Below are 17,108 nucleotides of genomic sequence, written 5' to 3' on the forward strand. Positions count from 1 at the left end.
TTTATCTTTGGGTAGAAAGATCAGGGGTTAAAAATTACAGAGAATTGGGCACCTGGCTGGCTCACTCAGTGGAGCCTGTACCTCTTGACCTCGGGGTCATGAGTCCAAGCCCCATGTTGGGCGTAAAGATTACAAAAGAAAAAAAAAACTTAAAAATATGGAGAATAAAGTCTGTATTTAGTACTTTTGCTGTCATTATTATTATTATTATTATTATTATTTAAAATTACACATATAATAATTTCCAGCCTTTTCTTCCCAAGACCCTGGATTGCTTCTGCTCTGAGTCAGAGCAGGCCCTGGGCTGGATCACCTGTCATCACAGGGGGTGGGCACTCTGGCTGGAGCCCAGTGCTGGTTTGCACATCTCCTGTCCCACTCCCACCTGGTGGCTGGGGGGCGCAGGGGTGGGGTGATCCTCATACTTGGCTTTCCTAGTTATCTGTGGAATGCTTCCAGGTCAGAAGTGTTTGCTTGCCTTTGGCAACCTGTGAGTCTGTACTTCTCAGGGGCCTCCTGCCTCCAGGTTCTGTTAGCTCCACAACATTGTCCCAGACTGTCATCATAGTGTTTCCTGCCCCCTCACACTAGAGCTGAGGCATGGTCTCTGTTCCTTTACTTGGCCCCTGTCTGGGTCTGAGGCTGCTTTTGAGTCCAAGGATGTGTCCTGAATCTCTTAGGATAAAAACTTAATACTAGAATAAACCTGGCCACTGTTATTTAAATGGCACACTCTGTCTCAAAAATTCTTATAGTTTCTCCTGTTTGTTTTTTGATCTTATTTTCGCTGAGGTTTTCCTTTTTTTTTTATTTTTCCGGAGGGGGGGTAGAGCTCTTAATTTGGTGTTCTGCTTTCTTCCCAAAGCTGCTCTTTCACTGTTTACTTCTCCATTTCCTATCCTCAAAGGAGCTCAGGCTTTATCATTTTATGGCAATTCTCATACATGGCCACCAGCTGCCAGTGGTGCCCTCAGATCTGTGTCTTCAACCTCCTCTTGTGGAATAGCTTTTGGCCAGATAACTCATACCCTTTATTTTCCCTCATGCAAACAGCTAAAACAAAACAAGTTATCTGCCAGCACCAAGATTGCAATTCTTTTTTTTTTTTTTTTTAAGATTTTATTTATTCATGAGAGATACAGAGAGAGACTGGGGGGAGGGGCAGAGACAGAGACACAGGCAGAGGGAGAAGCAGGCTCCATGCAGGGAGCCCGACGCGGGACTCGATCCCAGGTCTCCAGGATCACGCCCTGGGCTGAAGGCGGCGCTAAACTGCTGAGCCATCCAGGTTACCTCCAAGATTGCTATTCTGAACTACTTTACTTTAAAAAGAGAAGAGAAAGAATCCTTTAATATATTCTAGCTCTCCATCTCTAATTTCTGTGCTTAGGTGTTTTGGTTTTTCTTCATTTTTCTCCTTCTGAGAGTTACATGAACATGGCCCAAACATAAGGTTTACCCGTACCAAGAGCATTGAGCTATTTTCCCACATTGTAGCCTCTTTCTAAACATTTTTATTCCACATACCAGGCTGGACTGGATGAGGTCCTTGCCCTGAAAGAGGGTCTGTTTCAGGCAAGGGCAGTGCCTGGATGAGCCATTTGGCACAGCGCTCTGCCCCTAGCCTGCTTTGCCCGCCTCAGGGTGTATTGCTGTGTTACTGAAAGTAATGTCACTTCTCCATTATTGTGAGGCAGGTGGAAGTATCGGCTTCAAGTGCAGAGCCAATGTGAAAGGCTTCTTGTCTGGGAGGTAGTTGTGCTTATGGCATTTCAAGCTTTTCCTTCTCCCTCTCTAAGCTTTCCTGAATCAGCATGTTTTAGATGGCTAGATTGTCCAGAGAGGAGGAGGAACAAAGTCCCAGTCCTTGTTTGCCTCTGTAAGAGATGTTAGACCTGCCTCTTCTTAAGTAGACTGTGCCCAAGGACTGGCGTTTACATGGAAAGTTATATGGGAAAGGATCCACTTTGCTTTCCTCTTCCAGTCTCTAAATTCCAGGCCTTTAGAAAACTCACATCCCACCACCTGGTAGCCACAGTCACAGAGACAGCCAGGAGTATCTGGGTAATGGGTTTTCTCAGCTGACCAGTGGCTTGGGCTAAGGCCCATCAACCCACCTGGTGGGCCCAGAGCTGCTGGTGGTACTGTCTTTTACTCTCTGCTCTGTCAGGAAGTGAGGAGTCATTTAGGAAATTTGGTACCGATGTAGATTACCAGAGTCCTATTTCAAAAAAAAAAGGTGCAAATTCAAGGTGGTATGCAATTATTTTTACAGCAAGGAAAAATGAAAATTGCATTGGGATATCCTGCATTAGATCCCAGAGGCAGGAAGCATTTGAGGTGTGTGTAAATGTGTGTTTCTCTGTGTCCACTCATGGCTGCATCTCCAGCACTTGGCACACCTAGTGGCCTGCCACTGCCTGCATCTTCTCACCACCACCCCCATCCTCTGGGCCTTGATATGCCCAGGTATGGCCAAGCCCCACAGCCACATCTGGACTTGGCCATGCTTGACCTTTTGGCACTCCGGCAGCTGGTTTAACTAGAGGGGGGAGAAGGGTGTGCTTCCCACTAGGCTGAAAATGATGCAGCCTAGAGTAGATGACCCAGTGAATATTTCTAGTAAGAGGAGACACATGCTCTGAAACCAGTGTGCTTTGCTAATTGATGCTGAGAATTGCAATGTGGGTGGAGGTGATGGCATGCCAGGCAGAGAAACTCGGTCCACCTGGAGGCACTACAGGCCCTAGTGTGGGAGGCCTGAGACCTTGTTCCTTTAGAGAATACTCGCTGTTGGTATTCACCACCCCTCACCGTCTCTGTCCTCCCCACAAGACCTTTGACCTAGGTGCATCACATTTGGTTTTGGCATCCCCCCTCTTGCCTGGCTCTACACCCTTTCCACCCACTCTCCACTTGGCCAACAGGATGCGCGGCTGGATTCATGTGTCACACTTTTGTCTCCTTTTGAGCCATCTTTGCTGGATCTCTGCAGCTGTTGGCATCATGTCCCCCACTCATCCTTAGTGTTCAAGTTTCTCACAAGCTCTCCACCATCCCTTTGCTGTTTCTACCTTAACACTTACACTTTTCGACTATTTGTGTTCGCTCCTTAAAGGCAGGGAGCACATCTTTTATGTTTACTGTTCAACAGACCCCAGTAGGCAGAACCTATCTCAGCCACTCGGGAAGGTTTTTCTGCAATAGCCTTTGACTCACTGGCACTCAGGCCCAAGTACATTTCCCAGGATGTCCTCCACTGGGGCCAGAGCAAGTGGAAAGAGGACAGGTCTTGCAGCTGGGCATGGCCAGGAAGCCAGGAGCCCCAGCTTGTAGGCCCTGCAATGCTTTCCCAGCTAGCCTGCCTGGATTCCTCTCTTGTGCTCTTTTCTGTTTGTGGTCTTAGGACCTTGGCAGGGCAGGGTCCGAGAATACCCTGAGAGAGGAAAGAGGCCCCAGAGTGATGAGTCCTGCTCTGCCCCCCCACCCCCCACCCCCGACCCCGCATATGCCTTTTTCACAACAGCCACAGTCTGTTGCGGAGGAGCAGGAATGTCCTTGTGGGAAGGATCATGCTATCTGGCAGTTGGCAAGAGAGACTGGGGTACATAGATAAGTGGCACAAGGCAGCTTCCACCTGGTAAAGGCTCACCTCCCCGCAACACTTGAGTACTTGGCTGTACCTGCCACCCTCTTGGTGGGGTCCTGACACATCAGGTACACTCCTCTGTGCAGCAGGCCTGACTTTTCATGGATGCTCTTGTGGGTCTGTTGGTGACCTAGGGCTGCCCATATCCAGGGCACCGTGGGGCCCCTGCTCTGGTGTGAGCCCCTGTCTCCTCTGCAGCCTGGGTAGTGATTGTCTCTGCTCATTCCTTGTGTGTGTGTTCTCCGTTGCTCTCAGAACTGCTCCAGAATTTATTTCTGTATGTATTAAAAAGGTATTACTTACTCTTTCAGTACTTAGTCTAGGAGCAAAACTATTTAGACAGCAAAATCTAGGTCGTCACTTTGCGGAAAGGAGGAGCTGCCTTGGAGGAGGCTGAACTGAGGTTGTCTAGAGGCGAGGGGACAGCACGACAGTTGTGGATGAACCTACTCTATTGCCTGGGTCACCTTTCCAAGCTGCCTTGGGGAGGGGTGACCTGAAGCTATGTTTCCAGAGATAGGAGAGGCTTCTAGGGCCAGCTGTGTTGAGTGTAGTCTGTTTGACACAGCAGCCCTAGAACTGGATTCCACAACCCTCCCATGCCTTGTGGGCTATGCTGGAGTATTGACTCACACTTGGGGAAGGCCCTTCTCTTGTATAAAACACCATGTTGACTAACTTTTTCCAGGCTTAAAGCAGGTCTTAAAATCATGCTGGGAAGCTAGCTCTCTTCCTTTCACTGCTGTCCTCTGTCATCACTGGATTTATGATCACATTGCCCTCAGGATAGGAAGGGACTTGCCAGCTTGCTGGTGAGGGAACACAGTTGGACCGGGCTGCCCAGGCAGAGCTGCTGCCCCCAAGCTCTATGACCCCACATGGAGTTCCATCAGATTCCTGGGTCTTAAAGAGTTGGAAGACGTCAGTCTCCTGGGATGAGATCCCGTGCTTAATAGCTTTGAGGCCTTTACTTGTGTCACTGGTACCTCACCCTCCTGTAGCCTGGCCTCAACATCCCCCACAGTCACTCTCCTATAACTTTTACACTTTGCTGGGCATGCCCTGGAGACACCTCAGCCAGTGGCATGGCTCTACTCGGTTACATGCCCCAGAGATGATATGAGGAGTGGGGAGGTAGATTCAGACCCTTGCCCACTGTAGCAGAGGCTCTGTTGCCTCACTGGCCATGGGTTCTGTGCCAGGCACACTTACCACAGGGCAGGCTTTTGCATGTGCTGTTCCCTTTGCCTGGAATGCTTTCTCAAACTGGAGACCCTACCTCCTTGGAGGAGTGTGAACCCCAGGTGAGCAGAGGCTCCTGTTCTGTTCACTGCCGTTTCTTGGTGTCTGGCCCTGGCATCCAGAAGGCTTCTTTGGGATGTGCTGAGTAAGTACCAACCTAACAAGAGCCTCAGGGCACTTTTTGTGGGTCCTTCCTTTGACCTGCCATCTGATCTGCATTCTCTAGGTAGATGTCCTTATTGAGCCCAGCTGCTTCCTATAACCTGGGCCATACGTACATACCTGGACTGTGTCTCCAGGGAGTAGTGAGTATGTCAGAAACACATTTCTTTTCAAAGTGAAATTTGTGAGGAGTGTTGAAAGAGCTGGCAAGGGGCCTTGGCCCACTCCTTGCCTTAGTGGACAGGTTTGGTTGGGGGTGGTCAGCATCAGCCCAACCCTCTTTGACCCTTCCACTTACCTCCTGTTGAGTCCACCCCAACCGCCAAAGAGGCTGTGGTGATGCTAAGCCACATCCTCGGCAGTGCCATCACACATGCCTGGGCACCTGGGAGCCCTCACGGGCATGGCTTCTCTCCCCCACCAGGATGTGTTTGAGATGCGCTTTGCCAAGATGCCAGATGAGCCAGAGGAGCCTGTGGTGGCCGTGTCCTCCCCGGCGGTGCCACCCCCCACCAAAGTGGTGGCCCCACCCTCATCCAGCGACAGCAGCAGTGATAGCTCCTCAGACAGTGACAGCTCCACTGATGACTCTGAAGAGGAACGAGCCCAGCGGCTGGCAGAGCTCCAGGAGCAGGTAAGGATGTGGGCGGCCCCATTCCCAGTCCCCCAGAATCCATAGACTGGGCAGTCTCCACAAGATGGGAGTTCTGAGTTCCAGCAGAAGCAGAATTCCCACTGGTTCCCTTGAGGAATGTGGGGTTTAGGAGTGCTGGCCTCGGGATGCCTAGGTGGCTTAGCGGTTTAGCACCTGCCTTTGGCCCAGGGCATGATCCTGGAGTCCCTGGATCGAGTCCCACATCGGGCTCCCAGCATGGAGCCTGCTTCTCCCTCTGCCTGTCTCCCCGCCTCTCTGTCTCTCTCTCTCTCTCTCTCTCTCTCTCTCTCATGAATAAATACATAAACTCTTTAAAAAAAATAAGTGTGTAGTCGAAAAATTTGTGTCTAACTTCCCAAAAAAACTTAGCAATAGTCTATTCTAGACCAGAAACTTTATAACATAGTAAACTAATACGTATTTTATAGGTTACACGTATTATGTACTGTATTTTTTTTTTAAGATTTTATTTATTTATGAGAGATACACAGAGAGGCAGAGGGAGAAGCAGACTCCATGCTGGGAGCCCAGTGTGGACCTCGATCCTGGCACCCCAGGATCATTCCCTGAGCCAAAGGCAGTGCTTAACCACTGAGCTACCCAGGCGTCCCTATGTACTGTATTCTTAACAGTAAAGTAAGCCATTAACAAAGTTAAAAAATGGTAAGAAATAGAAGATACACTTATAGTACTGTATTGATTGGGGAAAAAAAGCCACGTGTAAGTAGCCTGCACAGGTCAAGCCTGTGTTGTTCAAGAGTCAGTTGTACATATATGGGGGTGGGGAGACATGGCTGTTCTGTGGGCAGAGGTGAGGCTTCTAGATCCTTTCAGTATCTGGAAGGAGGTGCCTGAACCAGGATGTCCATCTCTCCTGTGGCCCTACAAGCCAAACATCAGGACCTTAGTACCTAGCTTCTTAGGGACCCTCTACTGGATGGCTGTGGAGCTCGGTATTGGTCAGCTTGGGCAGCCCCTCTAGCAAGGAGGGACACTGGCCACCCTTGCAGTCTGTGTCCTGGGTCAGCATGAGCACTTTGAAAATCTGGTGAGGCAGCAGATCACAAGGCTGAGGGCCAGCCCCCTCCCTGGGCTTCCCCTTTCCCTTGCCCCCTGACGCTTAGAGGTCCACACAGAGACCAGGATGATGGGTGTGGGTGTCTTGCTTGTCTGCTCCACAGCTCAAAGCCGTGCACGAGCAGCTTGCAGCCCTCTCCCAGCCCCAGCAGAACAAACCAAAGAAAAAGGAGAAAGACAAAAAAGAAAAGAAAAAAGAAAAGCACAAAAAGAAGGAGGAGGTGGAGGAGAATAAGAAGAGCAAAGCCAAGGAACTTCCTCCCAAAAAGACCAAGAAAAATAACAGCAGCAACAGCAATGCGAGGTCTGTGCATGCCCTAGTCTGCCCTGGGTGGGGACCCTTGCCTGCCACGGTGGGTGGGGAGGCTTGCATCTCTACCTTTTCCTCTGGGATGGATCTTTGCTCTCCTGTTTTTGGAAAGGGAGGGAGAATAGTAGGTAGCACAGAGCAGGAGGTGAGGATAGGGCATGGTTTGCAGCCTGTCTCCAGTGAGTGCTCCCGAGAAGGTGCCAGCCTCCCCTGTGTTGCAGTGAAGGTCCTCTTGGTGGGAGTGTGGAAGCCATCCACCTAGTCCCAAAAGGAGGAATGGGTGCCTAGCTTTCCCAGGACACTGTTCCTCACAGTGTCTGCATTGTCCCTTCATAGCAAGAAGGAGCCAGCGCCCATGAAGAGCAAACCCCCTCCTGCATACGAGTCAGAGGAGGAGGACAAGTGCAAGCCCATGTCATATGAGGAGAAGCGGCAGCTCAGCCTAGACATCAACAAGCTCCCTGGCGAGAAGCTGGGCCGTGTGGTGCACATTATCCAGTCTCGGGAGCCCTCCCTCAAGAATTCCAATCCTGATGAGATCGAGATCGACTTTGAGACTCTAAAGCCGTCCACCCTGCGAGAACTGGAGCGCTATGTAACCTCTTGTTTGCGGAAGAAAAGGAAACCTCAAGGTGCCCTTGGGTCCCCCAGGGGCAGGGTGTATTCTCAGTCCTGGCCGCCCTGGCCTTGAGAGAGGAGGCTAGCCACAGTTTACTTTTGCCTTCCAGACGTGGTCCTCTCCCTGGGCAGACTGTTTTTCCAATTACAAAAGCTGTCTTTGGCAAAGAAATCTCTGCGTGGGGGTGTGTGTGACATCCCACCAGACCCTGGGCTATGGGTTCCATTCTTGGCCTCCTGGCTGGTACCCACCTGGGGCCCCAGCCTTGCGGTGCTCTGAGCAGCCCTGTTCTCACCCTTGCCTCTGAGCCTCCCTCAAAGCCAGCCACTCCCACCCTGCCTCCACCTCTTTGCAAGGAGGATAGGGGATGGGGTTGGGGGCTAGGAGGAAGGGTGGTAGGTCAGCACTATCCCTGCCTGCTGTTCTGTAGTTCCACACGGCCCCCTCCATGACAGTCTGCCAAGCACCTCTTTCCTATTAGAAATGCCTTGTCACAGCTTTTGCCTTGAGACCAGTAGGACTTAGGATCCACATCAGATGTGGTGCATAATCTCTTTCCCAGCCCGGACTGCCTCCTGGGGTTCTTGGGCACCTCCCTGGGGTGCTGCACAGTGATGCTGTGCCCTCGGTCTATACACCAAGGTCCTTGGAGACTCCCAGGGCTCTTTCATGTCTTTTTGTCTGCTGTCATGTCCCCTTTGGATCCCCTTCACCCACTGCCTGAGACGTAGCTAAGGGAGGCCCAGCCTAGGAGTCTCTCGTGTTGGGGAATTCCCTCCTGCTTTGTCTTGTACTTTGAGGAACCCAACACAGGGTATTTTGCAGAATCGGAGGGGCTTTGAAATTCTGTTATTTAGCCAAGTTTGGGCTGGTGTATAGTAGGCTAGCAGCTTACCACCGGGAAGTGTGAGACTGGAAGGGACTCTTAGCAGCAGCAGCCGCCGCCCTCTGGCTCACAAGGCACCAACTCTCTGCTGGCCTTTCTTACAGGCATTTGGGATGTGTGCATGGCTAACAGCAGCCTCCTAGGTCGGTGCCCTACCTGACTCAGTCCCTGTTGCTTTTTATTACAGCTGAGAAAGTTGACGTGATTGCTGGCTCCTCAAAGATGAAGGGCTTCTCGTCTTCAGAGTCGGAGAGCACCAGCGAGTCCAGCTCCTCTGACAGCGAAGACTCTGAAACAGGTTAGGTGTCCTCCTTCGTGTTTCATTGCATTCCTGTCTGTGTTAGGCTTAGTCATATGTCCAGGCTGCTAGAGACCAGAACCTTCTGGGCCCTCTCATCTTAGAGGGCTGCTGTGGTAACCCTCCACATGGGGCAGTGGGTGGCCCTGTATCCTGAGGAGGAGTTGCTCGGGGTATTGACAGTGCATAATACAGGGGGAGGGGCTGGAGAGGACTTTGGGTTTTGGGGCCCAGCTGGTATCATTGACCTTAGTGTGATCCTGCTCAGTCTTATGGTCTTCCCGATGTCACAGTGGCATGCAGCATGGCTGTTTGAGGTGATACGCTTTTTTTACCAGGTGTGGAGCAGTCTGCTTCCGGCTCTGCTATCACCCCCCCAGGCTCAGGGCATTGCCATTCTTACCGGAGGGTGCTCATAGCTACATTGGCTGCTCCTAACTGTGCATGCACTTGGACCAGCGTGTCCTACAACCTCTAACGGTTCCCCTCTCCAGCTCCATGGACCTGCATGTGTTTCCCTTGGTGCCCCAGCAGAGCCCACTGCCCACCAGACAGCAGCTTCAGTGTGGAGGATGGGAGCAAGTAAGGGCAGGTGGAGATGTTCAGAGCTGTGTGGTGGTAGGGATTGTGCATCCCTCCAGATGCATGCTCTCCTGATTATTCTTGGGGAGCAGGCAGATGCTCACACTGGGCTGGAGGAGAGGCTAGAGAAGTAGCCTGGCAACCAGCCTGGCGCTGTGAGATGGAGCTGGCCATGTATGTCTGGGTTGCCCCTGGGCAGGTCTAGCTCCATCAGCTGAGCATCTACAGACCACTGGGGAACCAGGTCCTGGGGCCTTAAGTTTGCACCTCCAGGCAGGCTGTGGTATGTGTATCCACAGTGGGAAGTGTGTTTGGGCAACAAAGACCCCTGGTATTTTCTTTCATAGACCTTTCTCATCTCTGGCATTTTATTCTGATTGGAAATAAATAACAAACCCCACTTAATCAGTTCATGAAAGTAATGTGATCTGATTGTGCCAAGGAAGTGTGAGTGAGGATCACTCACAGCAGCTGGGTGATCCCACTCCAAGGTGTTTGCACACACAGGTCCTCGGGTGGGCTCAGCCTGCATCTGTTCAGGGAAGCAGAGGACGACAAGAGGGCTTGTCACTGGGCCTTGTCACTCTTCCTCTCTGCTTTTACAGTAAAGGGCACCAGGCTTCCCTAGTGGGTAGGAGGCTTACCTTGGGGTGGGTTAAGAGCTTCTCCAGGACTCCAAATTCTGTGGACCACCTCATTTCCAGTGGGCTCAAATGAGATTCATTAAGCTATATTCTGTATTTATTGATCTCCACTGTATGCAGAGACTGTTATGGGCAGTTTACTGTCCTGTCTCCATCCCTTGCCTTTTTTCTTCCTTACCAACCCCCTCCCCAATAGTTTTTTAATCTATCAACCAGCAGGGGGCGCCACACCCCATGCTTGTTTGGAAGGGCTTGGTGCTGAGCCAGGGCCCACTGCCCTCAGCAGGATGAATGGCGATATTCTTGGGCTCAATTAGCATTCCTGGTGGCCACTGACTTCTCACTTTCGGTGCCAGCCACGCCTTGGGTTTGCCTTTGCTCTGGGCTTTTGCACCTCCTGCAGTTCCTAGCAGGCTGCTCCTACTAGGCGTTTCACAGCCTTTTCTCCTATAAGGCCAAAAGAAAACCCCCAAAGATTGGAATTGGCAGGGGACCTGATTGTTACAGTGCAGTTTGACTGAGGGTAGATTGCTTTGACCCAGACGTGGCACCTGATCGTCAGGTCCTGATTGTGAGTCTTTAACTGTGGCCTTCATACCTGATCCCCAAGCTCTTCTTTGGCGTATGTTTGCTTGAGGAGGGGTTTCTCTTGGGCTCTGAGTGCCCTGCACCCACTTCCTCCTGTGTTCCGTGGGGTAGCTGTGACGGCATCTCCAGCAGCTCTTGACTGCTGAGATTATTTTTCCCTTTTTGTCCCCCCTTTGAAAGAAATGGAAAGATTGTGCAACAAGTAATCTGAGATTCCTGGGAACAGCTGTCTGGGCGGGAAGGAGGGTGAGATTTACAGTCTCTGAGCCGCCGGCCTGCAGGCTCCCAGGCTCCAGCAATCCCGCCCCGGTGGCTTGCTCGGCTGCTTCCGGCTCATCCCTCTTTCCAGGCACCCTCCCCACCTTGAGTCTTGTGAGGCTCCCATTTGTCTTCAAAGTCTTGGCTTTTCCTTTGCCATATGTATGCACTGGGGAGCTCTGTTGTGGGTTGACTGGGTGCTCCTATTCTCAGGAGAGAACCACCCTGTGGGTTTGTGCCCTGGGGCTCCGACCCTGTCTCCCCCAAAGTGGGAGCTGAGCCATTGAATGCAGCTATCCCCCACCCCATCCCACACGCTTCCAGGGCAGTTCCTCCAGCAGCTGCTCAAGCTGGGTCCCTGGAGCTAGGCAGCCCTGATGTCTGTGACCAGTGGGGAGAGGGCAGGGAGGGGGGGCACTGAAGGTATTTCATTTGGTCTTTGGGGGCTTGTTTTGCCCTCCTTGTTCTTGTGTTTCCATTTGGACTGGAGCCGAAATTCCTGAAAGAGCCTATTTTTGTCACTTGTGCTAAGGGTTATTTCTGCTGACAGGGCCCAGAGATATGAATCACCAAAAGAAACCAAACAGAGGCACAAAATTGGGGGTTGGTGGGGGTGGGAAGGTTGCATAGGTCCCTCATGACCAGTCTTCATAGATAAGGATGCTGTGGGCTCCTCAGGGCACGGGGCTGGTCTGTGGGGCCAAGCTGTAGTTAGGGAGGTGGTGTGCCCACAAATAGGGATTGGGGGATGGAGAGATGAGGAGGTGGGTTGGACTTCCCTAGTTCGGTTCCCAGGCCACCATGTGTTATATGTCCTATCTCCTCCCCTGCCAGCCCAGAAGCATGCTGTTGGCCAGTCCCACCACATCCTCTGAACCCAGCTATTACTTGGGTTGTGGTCTTTTGTTGAGCTTCAATTCTGGCTCAAGTCTGAATCTGCTTCAGGGTTCAGTACTGGGACAGGACAGGCAATACAAATGCCACTTTCTCACTTGCCCCTAAGGCATTTGTAGACCTTGGCTGGGCAAGCCAGAGGTGAGTGCCCTAGTTCTCCCTTTCCCATGGCCATCCCAGGTGGGCTGTGGACAGAATTGTGGCCTCCCGATCTCCTCTCTGTCTGGCTTATGGAGCCAGGAAGGATGTCCTAGGACTCTTTGTCCAGCTTTCTGTTCTATCACATTGTTGATGATGGACTCTTCCTACGTGCTATCTACGGGTCTTTCTGGGCAGAGTGGACATATAATTCATGTCCCTCTTAGGAGCACATACTCCTACCCCAGCTACTTGGAATGGGACGGGTTCGGTTCGGGCAGTGCTCTTGGATTTGGGCTGGTCTTCTAGTTGCAGTGGGAGCACACACCAGCTATTTTCGTCTCCTTGTTTCCTTTTCCCAGGATTGGAGCATGTGGGTGTTTCTTAATAGCTCCAGGGGAAAAAGGAATGCTTGATGTTTTGGAAAGATTTGAGCCGGAAAGTGCAGACAGAGGCCATGAGGCGTTCTTCCCAGACAACCAGCCTCGGCTTCCGACCCCTGGGGTCTTTGAGGGACTGGATCCCAGTCCCATCTTGGGGCCCAGTGCTGCCCTCTCCAAGGGTGTGATGCTCGCTCTTGGGAAAAGGGAAAGGGGAAGGGGGAAAGGAAGAGACCTGGAAGATGGAACTGTAGCTGGTCTGCCTGTACTGTCAGGTGACCCCTCATACACCCACAAGCAGGGGTTGCAGCTGGAAGGACTCTGGGGCTTCGTGGGCGAGGATGAGCCTTGTGGAATGTGCCTTAAATGATGGGCTGGCCGGTGGGTGGGTTTTTCCCACGCGCACACTTGAACACGGGAGTGTGTTGGTTGCATCCATGACTAGCAGAGGCATCTGCTCTGCTGTGTGGGTGGAAACATGCCCCACACCCCTCTCTGGTCAAGGGGAAACACACTTGATGCCCTGAGAAAAGAAGGACAGCTTTGCTCCTCGGCCTGTCTTCATTTTTTTTTTTCTCCTCTCCTTGACCGTGTGTATAATTGCTTCCTCTTTTTATGACTTGTTTGTTTGTTGTTGTTCCTTGGGGTTTTTAGGAATCAGAAATGAGGCTGTTTGTTAGAGGGTCCTGTACTCCAGAGCCCCTTTCTTGGGGGTTTTCCTATCTCTACCCAGGGCCTGAGAAAGAGCTGGCATCACCTTCTTGATGTAGACAGTATACAGAAAAGCAGGTCCAGAGGGGATGGGCTCAGAGTTAGGGGGGGGGTGCCTGATGGTCATGGCACACCTGGCTAGTCTTCAGGAGTGATGGCAAGTAGGGCAGGCAAGGGTGCCTCTCAGATTCAAAGACCAGTAAAGGAAATGCCAGCCTGTGCTCAGGGTACCCATAGAACTTGTTACTGGAAGCAGTTGTTCTGTGTAGAAGCATAAACAAGGCTCTGGGTGATTTTGGAGATGTCCACATGTGCCGGAACTGTGGCCTTTGTAAAAGGGAAGGTGGGTCCATCGCCGACAGTAGCTGGCCAGGCAGGGGGCAGGGCTCCTAGGCTCCGGCGCCGTTCTCTCGTGCCCTGTCAGCGGGCAGGGCACAGGAGGCTGGCTCGGTCTGTGGTTCTTCTGTTCTTGTGACTTGAACGGTACATTCCACACCATTTCTCTCACACTGGTTTCTCTCTCCCTCTATGTAGGTCCTGCCTAATCATTGGACACGGACTCTTAATAAAACGGTCTTCAGTTCCAGATTCCTTCCCAGCAAGCTATAGCTTAAGTCCATTTTCTTCTGTGAAAGGGACAGGACTCCATCAAGTTATGGAATTCCTCAGAGCCCTGGGCCTGTCCCCCGGGGTGGATTAGTCATGTCCAGCAGTACACGCCTAGTCCCGCCTCCGGGAAGGCTGCCTGCTTGGCTGGCCACCCGGGCCTCCTGTGTAAAGACTGCCTGGCTGTCCTGCCCAGCCTCCCTGGTCGCCTGGGGTCTTCTGGGTGGGTGGCATCTCCCAGTGGGTGATGACAATCTGCCCTGCACACACATACATGTGGTGCTGCTCTGTGTGCAAGGTCCCATCACAAGTATGTTTTCTCTCTTCATCCCTCCCTCTTTTTCTGGATCCTAACTACTTTGCTCCTGGACCTTAAAATGACGTTAGCCCAGAGAAAGTCTCTCAGCCTAACGAAGAACACTCTAATATCTAGAGCTTTCCCCCAGTGAGGAGCAGGGGCCTCAGGGGCAAGCATAGTGGGGCCTGAAAGCTCATGGGGCTGTCCCTCAGCATGTCCTGTCTGTGGTGGCTAGTGAGGCTCCATCAGCTATCAGCTAGAGGCTGACACCAGCTACGGCTGACTCCCAGACCCCTGGAGTCTTCCTTCTGTTTTCATTGTTCCATTGTTGCCTGTTGGGCATTTTCCCAACTTTTTTGGCCTCTTTGCCTAAAGTCATAGAGGGGAAAGTACCTCTTGGGCTGCCTCCCTGTCCCAAGTAATTAGAAGCAGGTTGCAGTGGGCAAGAGCCGCTTTCAGGAAGGTCACTGGTGAGGGTCACTCGAGGAGGAAGAACCATGCAGCCAGATGACCTAGCCCCTTGAGTCCATGATTCCTGTCCGCAGTGGGGTAGGGCAATGGGCTAGTGGATGAGAGAGGGTTCTCAGAGCCAGAGCACTGGACCAGTCCATAGTGAGGCTATCAGAGCCCTTGGGGCCTGCTCCATGCACATCTCTGAGGGTTGTTGCCAGTGCAAGCACCCTCCCATTCTTCAGTGCCCTAAAATAATGACAGCCTCCCAGGGGTGGGGCAGGCCAGGGTGGCCGCATCATCCAAGCCCTCTGAGAGTCACTGAAAAGGATTTTTTGCTCTAAAAATAAATATCAACCCTTTTTTGGTCATGAATCCAGCATTTCAGCAGAAAACTGCCTGATGAAACGTCCCCTAAGGAACAGCATCTGTGTTTTAGGGAGCGCTTTTTTTTGCCCCTTGCTTTTTAAAGTATAGTTTGTGTGTACTTCTTCAAGGCCTGTAGCAGTTCCTTGGCATCCTGGAGCCTGCCTTCTGGAGCTGGAAGCAAGTTTGAGGAGGTGTAGTTCACCGTCAACAGGCCCTCAGGCACTGGCCGCCTCCTGTGCAGAAACCCTGGGACCCTTCTCTGGGACTTTGGGTTCTAGATCCAGCCCATCCAGAGCCTCCAGGGCCCTGCATTGATGCTTGCAAGTTCCTGGGCTGCTCTCTGATTCTCTGGCCAGTCAACTTCCAGTCAGGCCCCATTTGCCAGACAGACTATTTTGAGCTGCCCTTTGGCCTGTGCCTGATGTGTTCCCAGTGTAGCTCGGCCTGGCTGGAGCCAGGGGGCTTCATGCCCGGAGATTCCCACAGGACAGTTGGGAAGCTGTTGGCATTGTCTTTCTGGGAAGATTCTGCTGTCTTGGAACAAATGGCAGCCTGGATTCCCACAGTGTTGGCCTGTGTGCTGCTCCACCCCTTCCCATACTCGTGCACACCAGCTATAGCCACAGGCCAGCTCTCCTGCAGGCTCTTTGCACCCTTGTTCTCTGGGGATCCAGGCCTCCTTGCCCATGGGGCTTCCATCTGTCAGAGAACTTGATCTTTAGATTTGAGCTGTCACCTGTCCCCAGTGCCCCAGGAATAGAGCAGAGGGAGCAGAACCCACTTACTCCTTCGTGGTAGCCTCCTGTGTGCAGATAGAGAAACACCAACTGGGCCTTGACACAACCAGCCGGCCTGCAGGGCCTGAGGAGTTGCTATAGGAGGGGTAGCCTGGGCCTCCTCTGGTGCCAAGGCTCCCCCAGTCAGTTGAGTTGAGGGACTCTGTGCCTCTGCCCTGCCCTTACCCTCAATCCTGTCTCCTTCCCTTGAGTGGGGGGTGGGGGACGGGAGAAATCAGTGTTTTAACCAGATTTTACAAAAACGTTTTAATTCTTTGTACAATTACCATCCTATGTAAAGATGAAATTTGTGTTGAGTTCAAGATTTTCATGGAATAAAGATCACACAGTACTTGAGGCCATCTTCATGTAACCCTTTCTAGAGAGTTTTGTGTGGGGTGTCTTGGGGCTGGTGTGTTGTGAAGCTGTGCACTTCTGTCTTGTCTTCCTACCAGTAACTCCGACAGGAGGCTTGGGCCACATGAGCCGGATGCAGCTGTCCCAAACAGGTTCTGGCACCCCTCGGTCCTCAGCGCCGGCCCCCTTAGTGTCCTCTGGTCCTGGAGGTCTGCCCTATACCTCCCACTGGCTCTCCTACTCTAGGCCTGACCCCTTCCCCACCAGCACTTCCTCACGAAGACCTGGACCTGGGACACTATAAAGTGTCCTGGGACACTTTCCAAGGCAGCCAAGACCCGCTCTCTGGAATTCCTGGGACCCCACTGCATTTTGTTCCCCCAAGTGCTCCTGTGGGCCTCTCTGCTCACGGCCTGCGGGATGATAGCAGAGCTCAGAGCCACCATCCCTCCTTTATGATGGAAAAAAACCAGTGCTTCCCCTGGGGCCATCAGATGACAGGCCACTCCAGCCCTCTCCCCACAACACAGTCTTCTGGTCAGACTTTACCCATTTGGCCCCTTTCTCACCCCAGCTTCCAACCCCCCGGCCTCCCAAAGGCCTGCCCAGTGTGTGATCACCTGTTCCAGCTTCCGTCGGTGCCCATCCTGGAGAGGACCCCTGGCACCTTCCTCCTGCTCCCTTCGGCTCAGTGGCCTCTACATACCATGCTCTTCCCCAGTGCACACAGGGTCCCTTTGATCCTGGGCCTCTCATTCTCTGGTTCAGTGTGCCTCCTTTACCCCGCAGCTGCCAGCCCCATGGCCCTAATCATGCAGGTCACTCAAACTGTCCCCTTATTTATGTCCCTCCCACAAGAGTGTTCCTCTCACCTGGTTTCCTGCTGTGACCCAAAGAGCCCTGATCCCTGTATCCTGGCATCTCCAGTGTCCAGGTTTGAGGCTGGGCGTGTGGTTCCCGCCGTGTCCCAGATGTCCCTGGTTGCTGCCATTTGTATGAGGACCTGTGTCTGTAGCTGCTGAGGTCTATGTCACACTGTCTTGTCTCTTGCATGGAGTGGTGAGCTCTTACAGGGCACGAGGTCCTCCCTCATCCCTTCTGGTAGTGTACCCTAGGCCTGGTGCCTCACAGAAGCTTAGCACGGCCCTCCATGAAGCAG

At 52.4% G+C, this 17,108-nt stretch overlaps 1 protein-coding gene across 1 annotated transcript in view; it reads left to right on the forward strand.

Annotated features, from left to right (window-relative positions):
• Window positions 1-17,108, forward strand: part of BRD4 (bromodomain containing 4) — a 93,946-nt gene that overhangs the window by 67,906 nt on the left and 8,932 nt on the right. The window contains exons 9-12 of the mRNA XM_035702495.2: window positions 5,478-5,687; window positions 6,890-7,089; window positions 7,432-7,727; window positions 8,788-8,898. Of these exons, the coding sequence (XP_035558388.1) occupies window positions 5,478-5,687; window positions 6,890-7,089; window positions 7,432-7,727; window positions 8,788-8,898 (817 nt within the window). The remainder of the gene's footprint in view (window positions 1-5,477; window positions 5,688-6,889; window positions 7,090-7,431; window positions 7,728-8,787; window positions 8,899-17,108) is intronic.

The sequence above is a fragment of the Canis lupus genome, chromosome 20 (assembly GCF_003254725.2).
Source record: "Canis lupus dingo isolate Sandy chromosome 20, ASM325472v2, whole genome shotgun sequence".
NCBI lineage: Eukaryota > Metazoa > Chordata > Mammalia > Carnivora > Canidae > Canis > Canis lupus.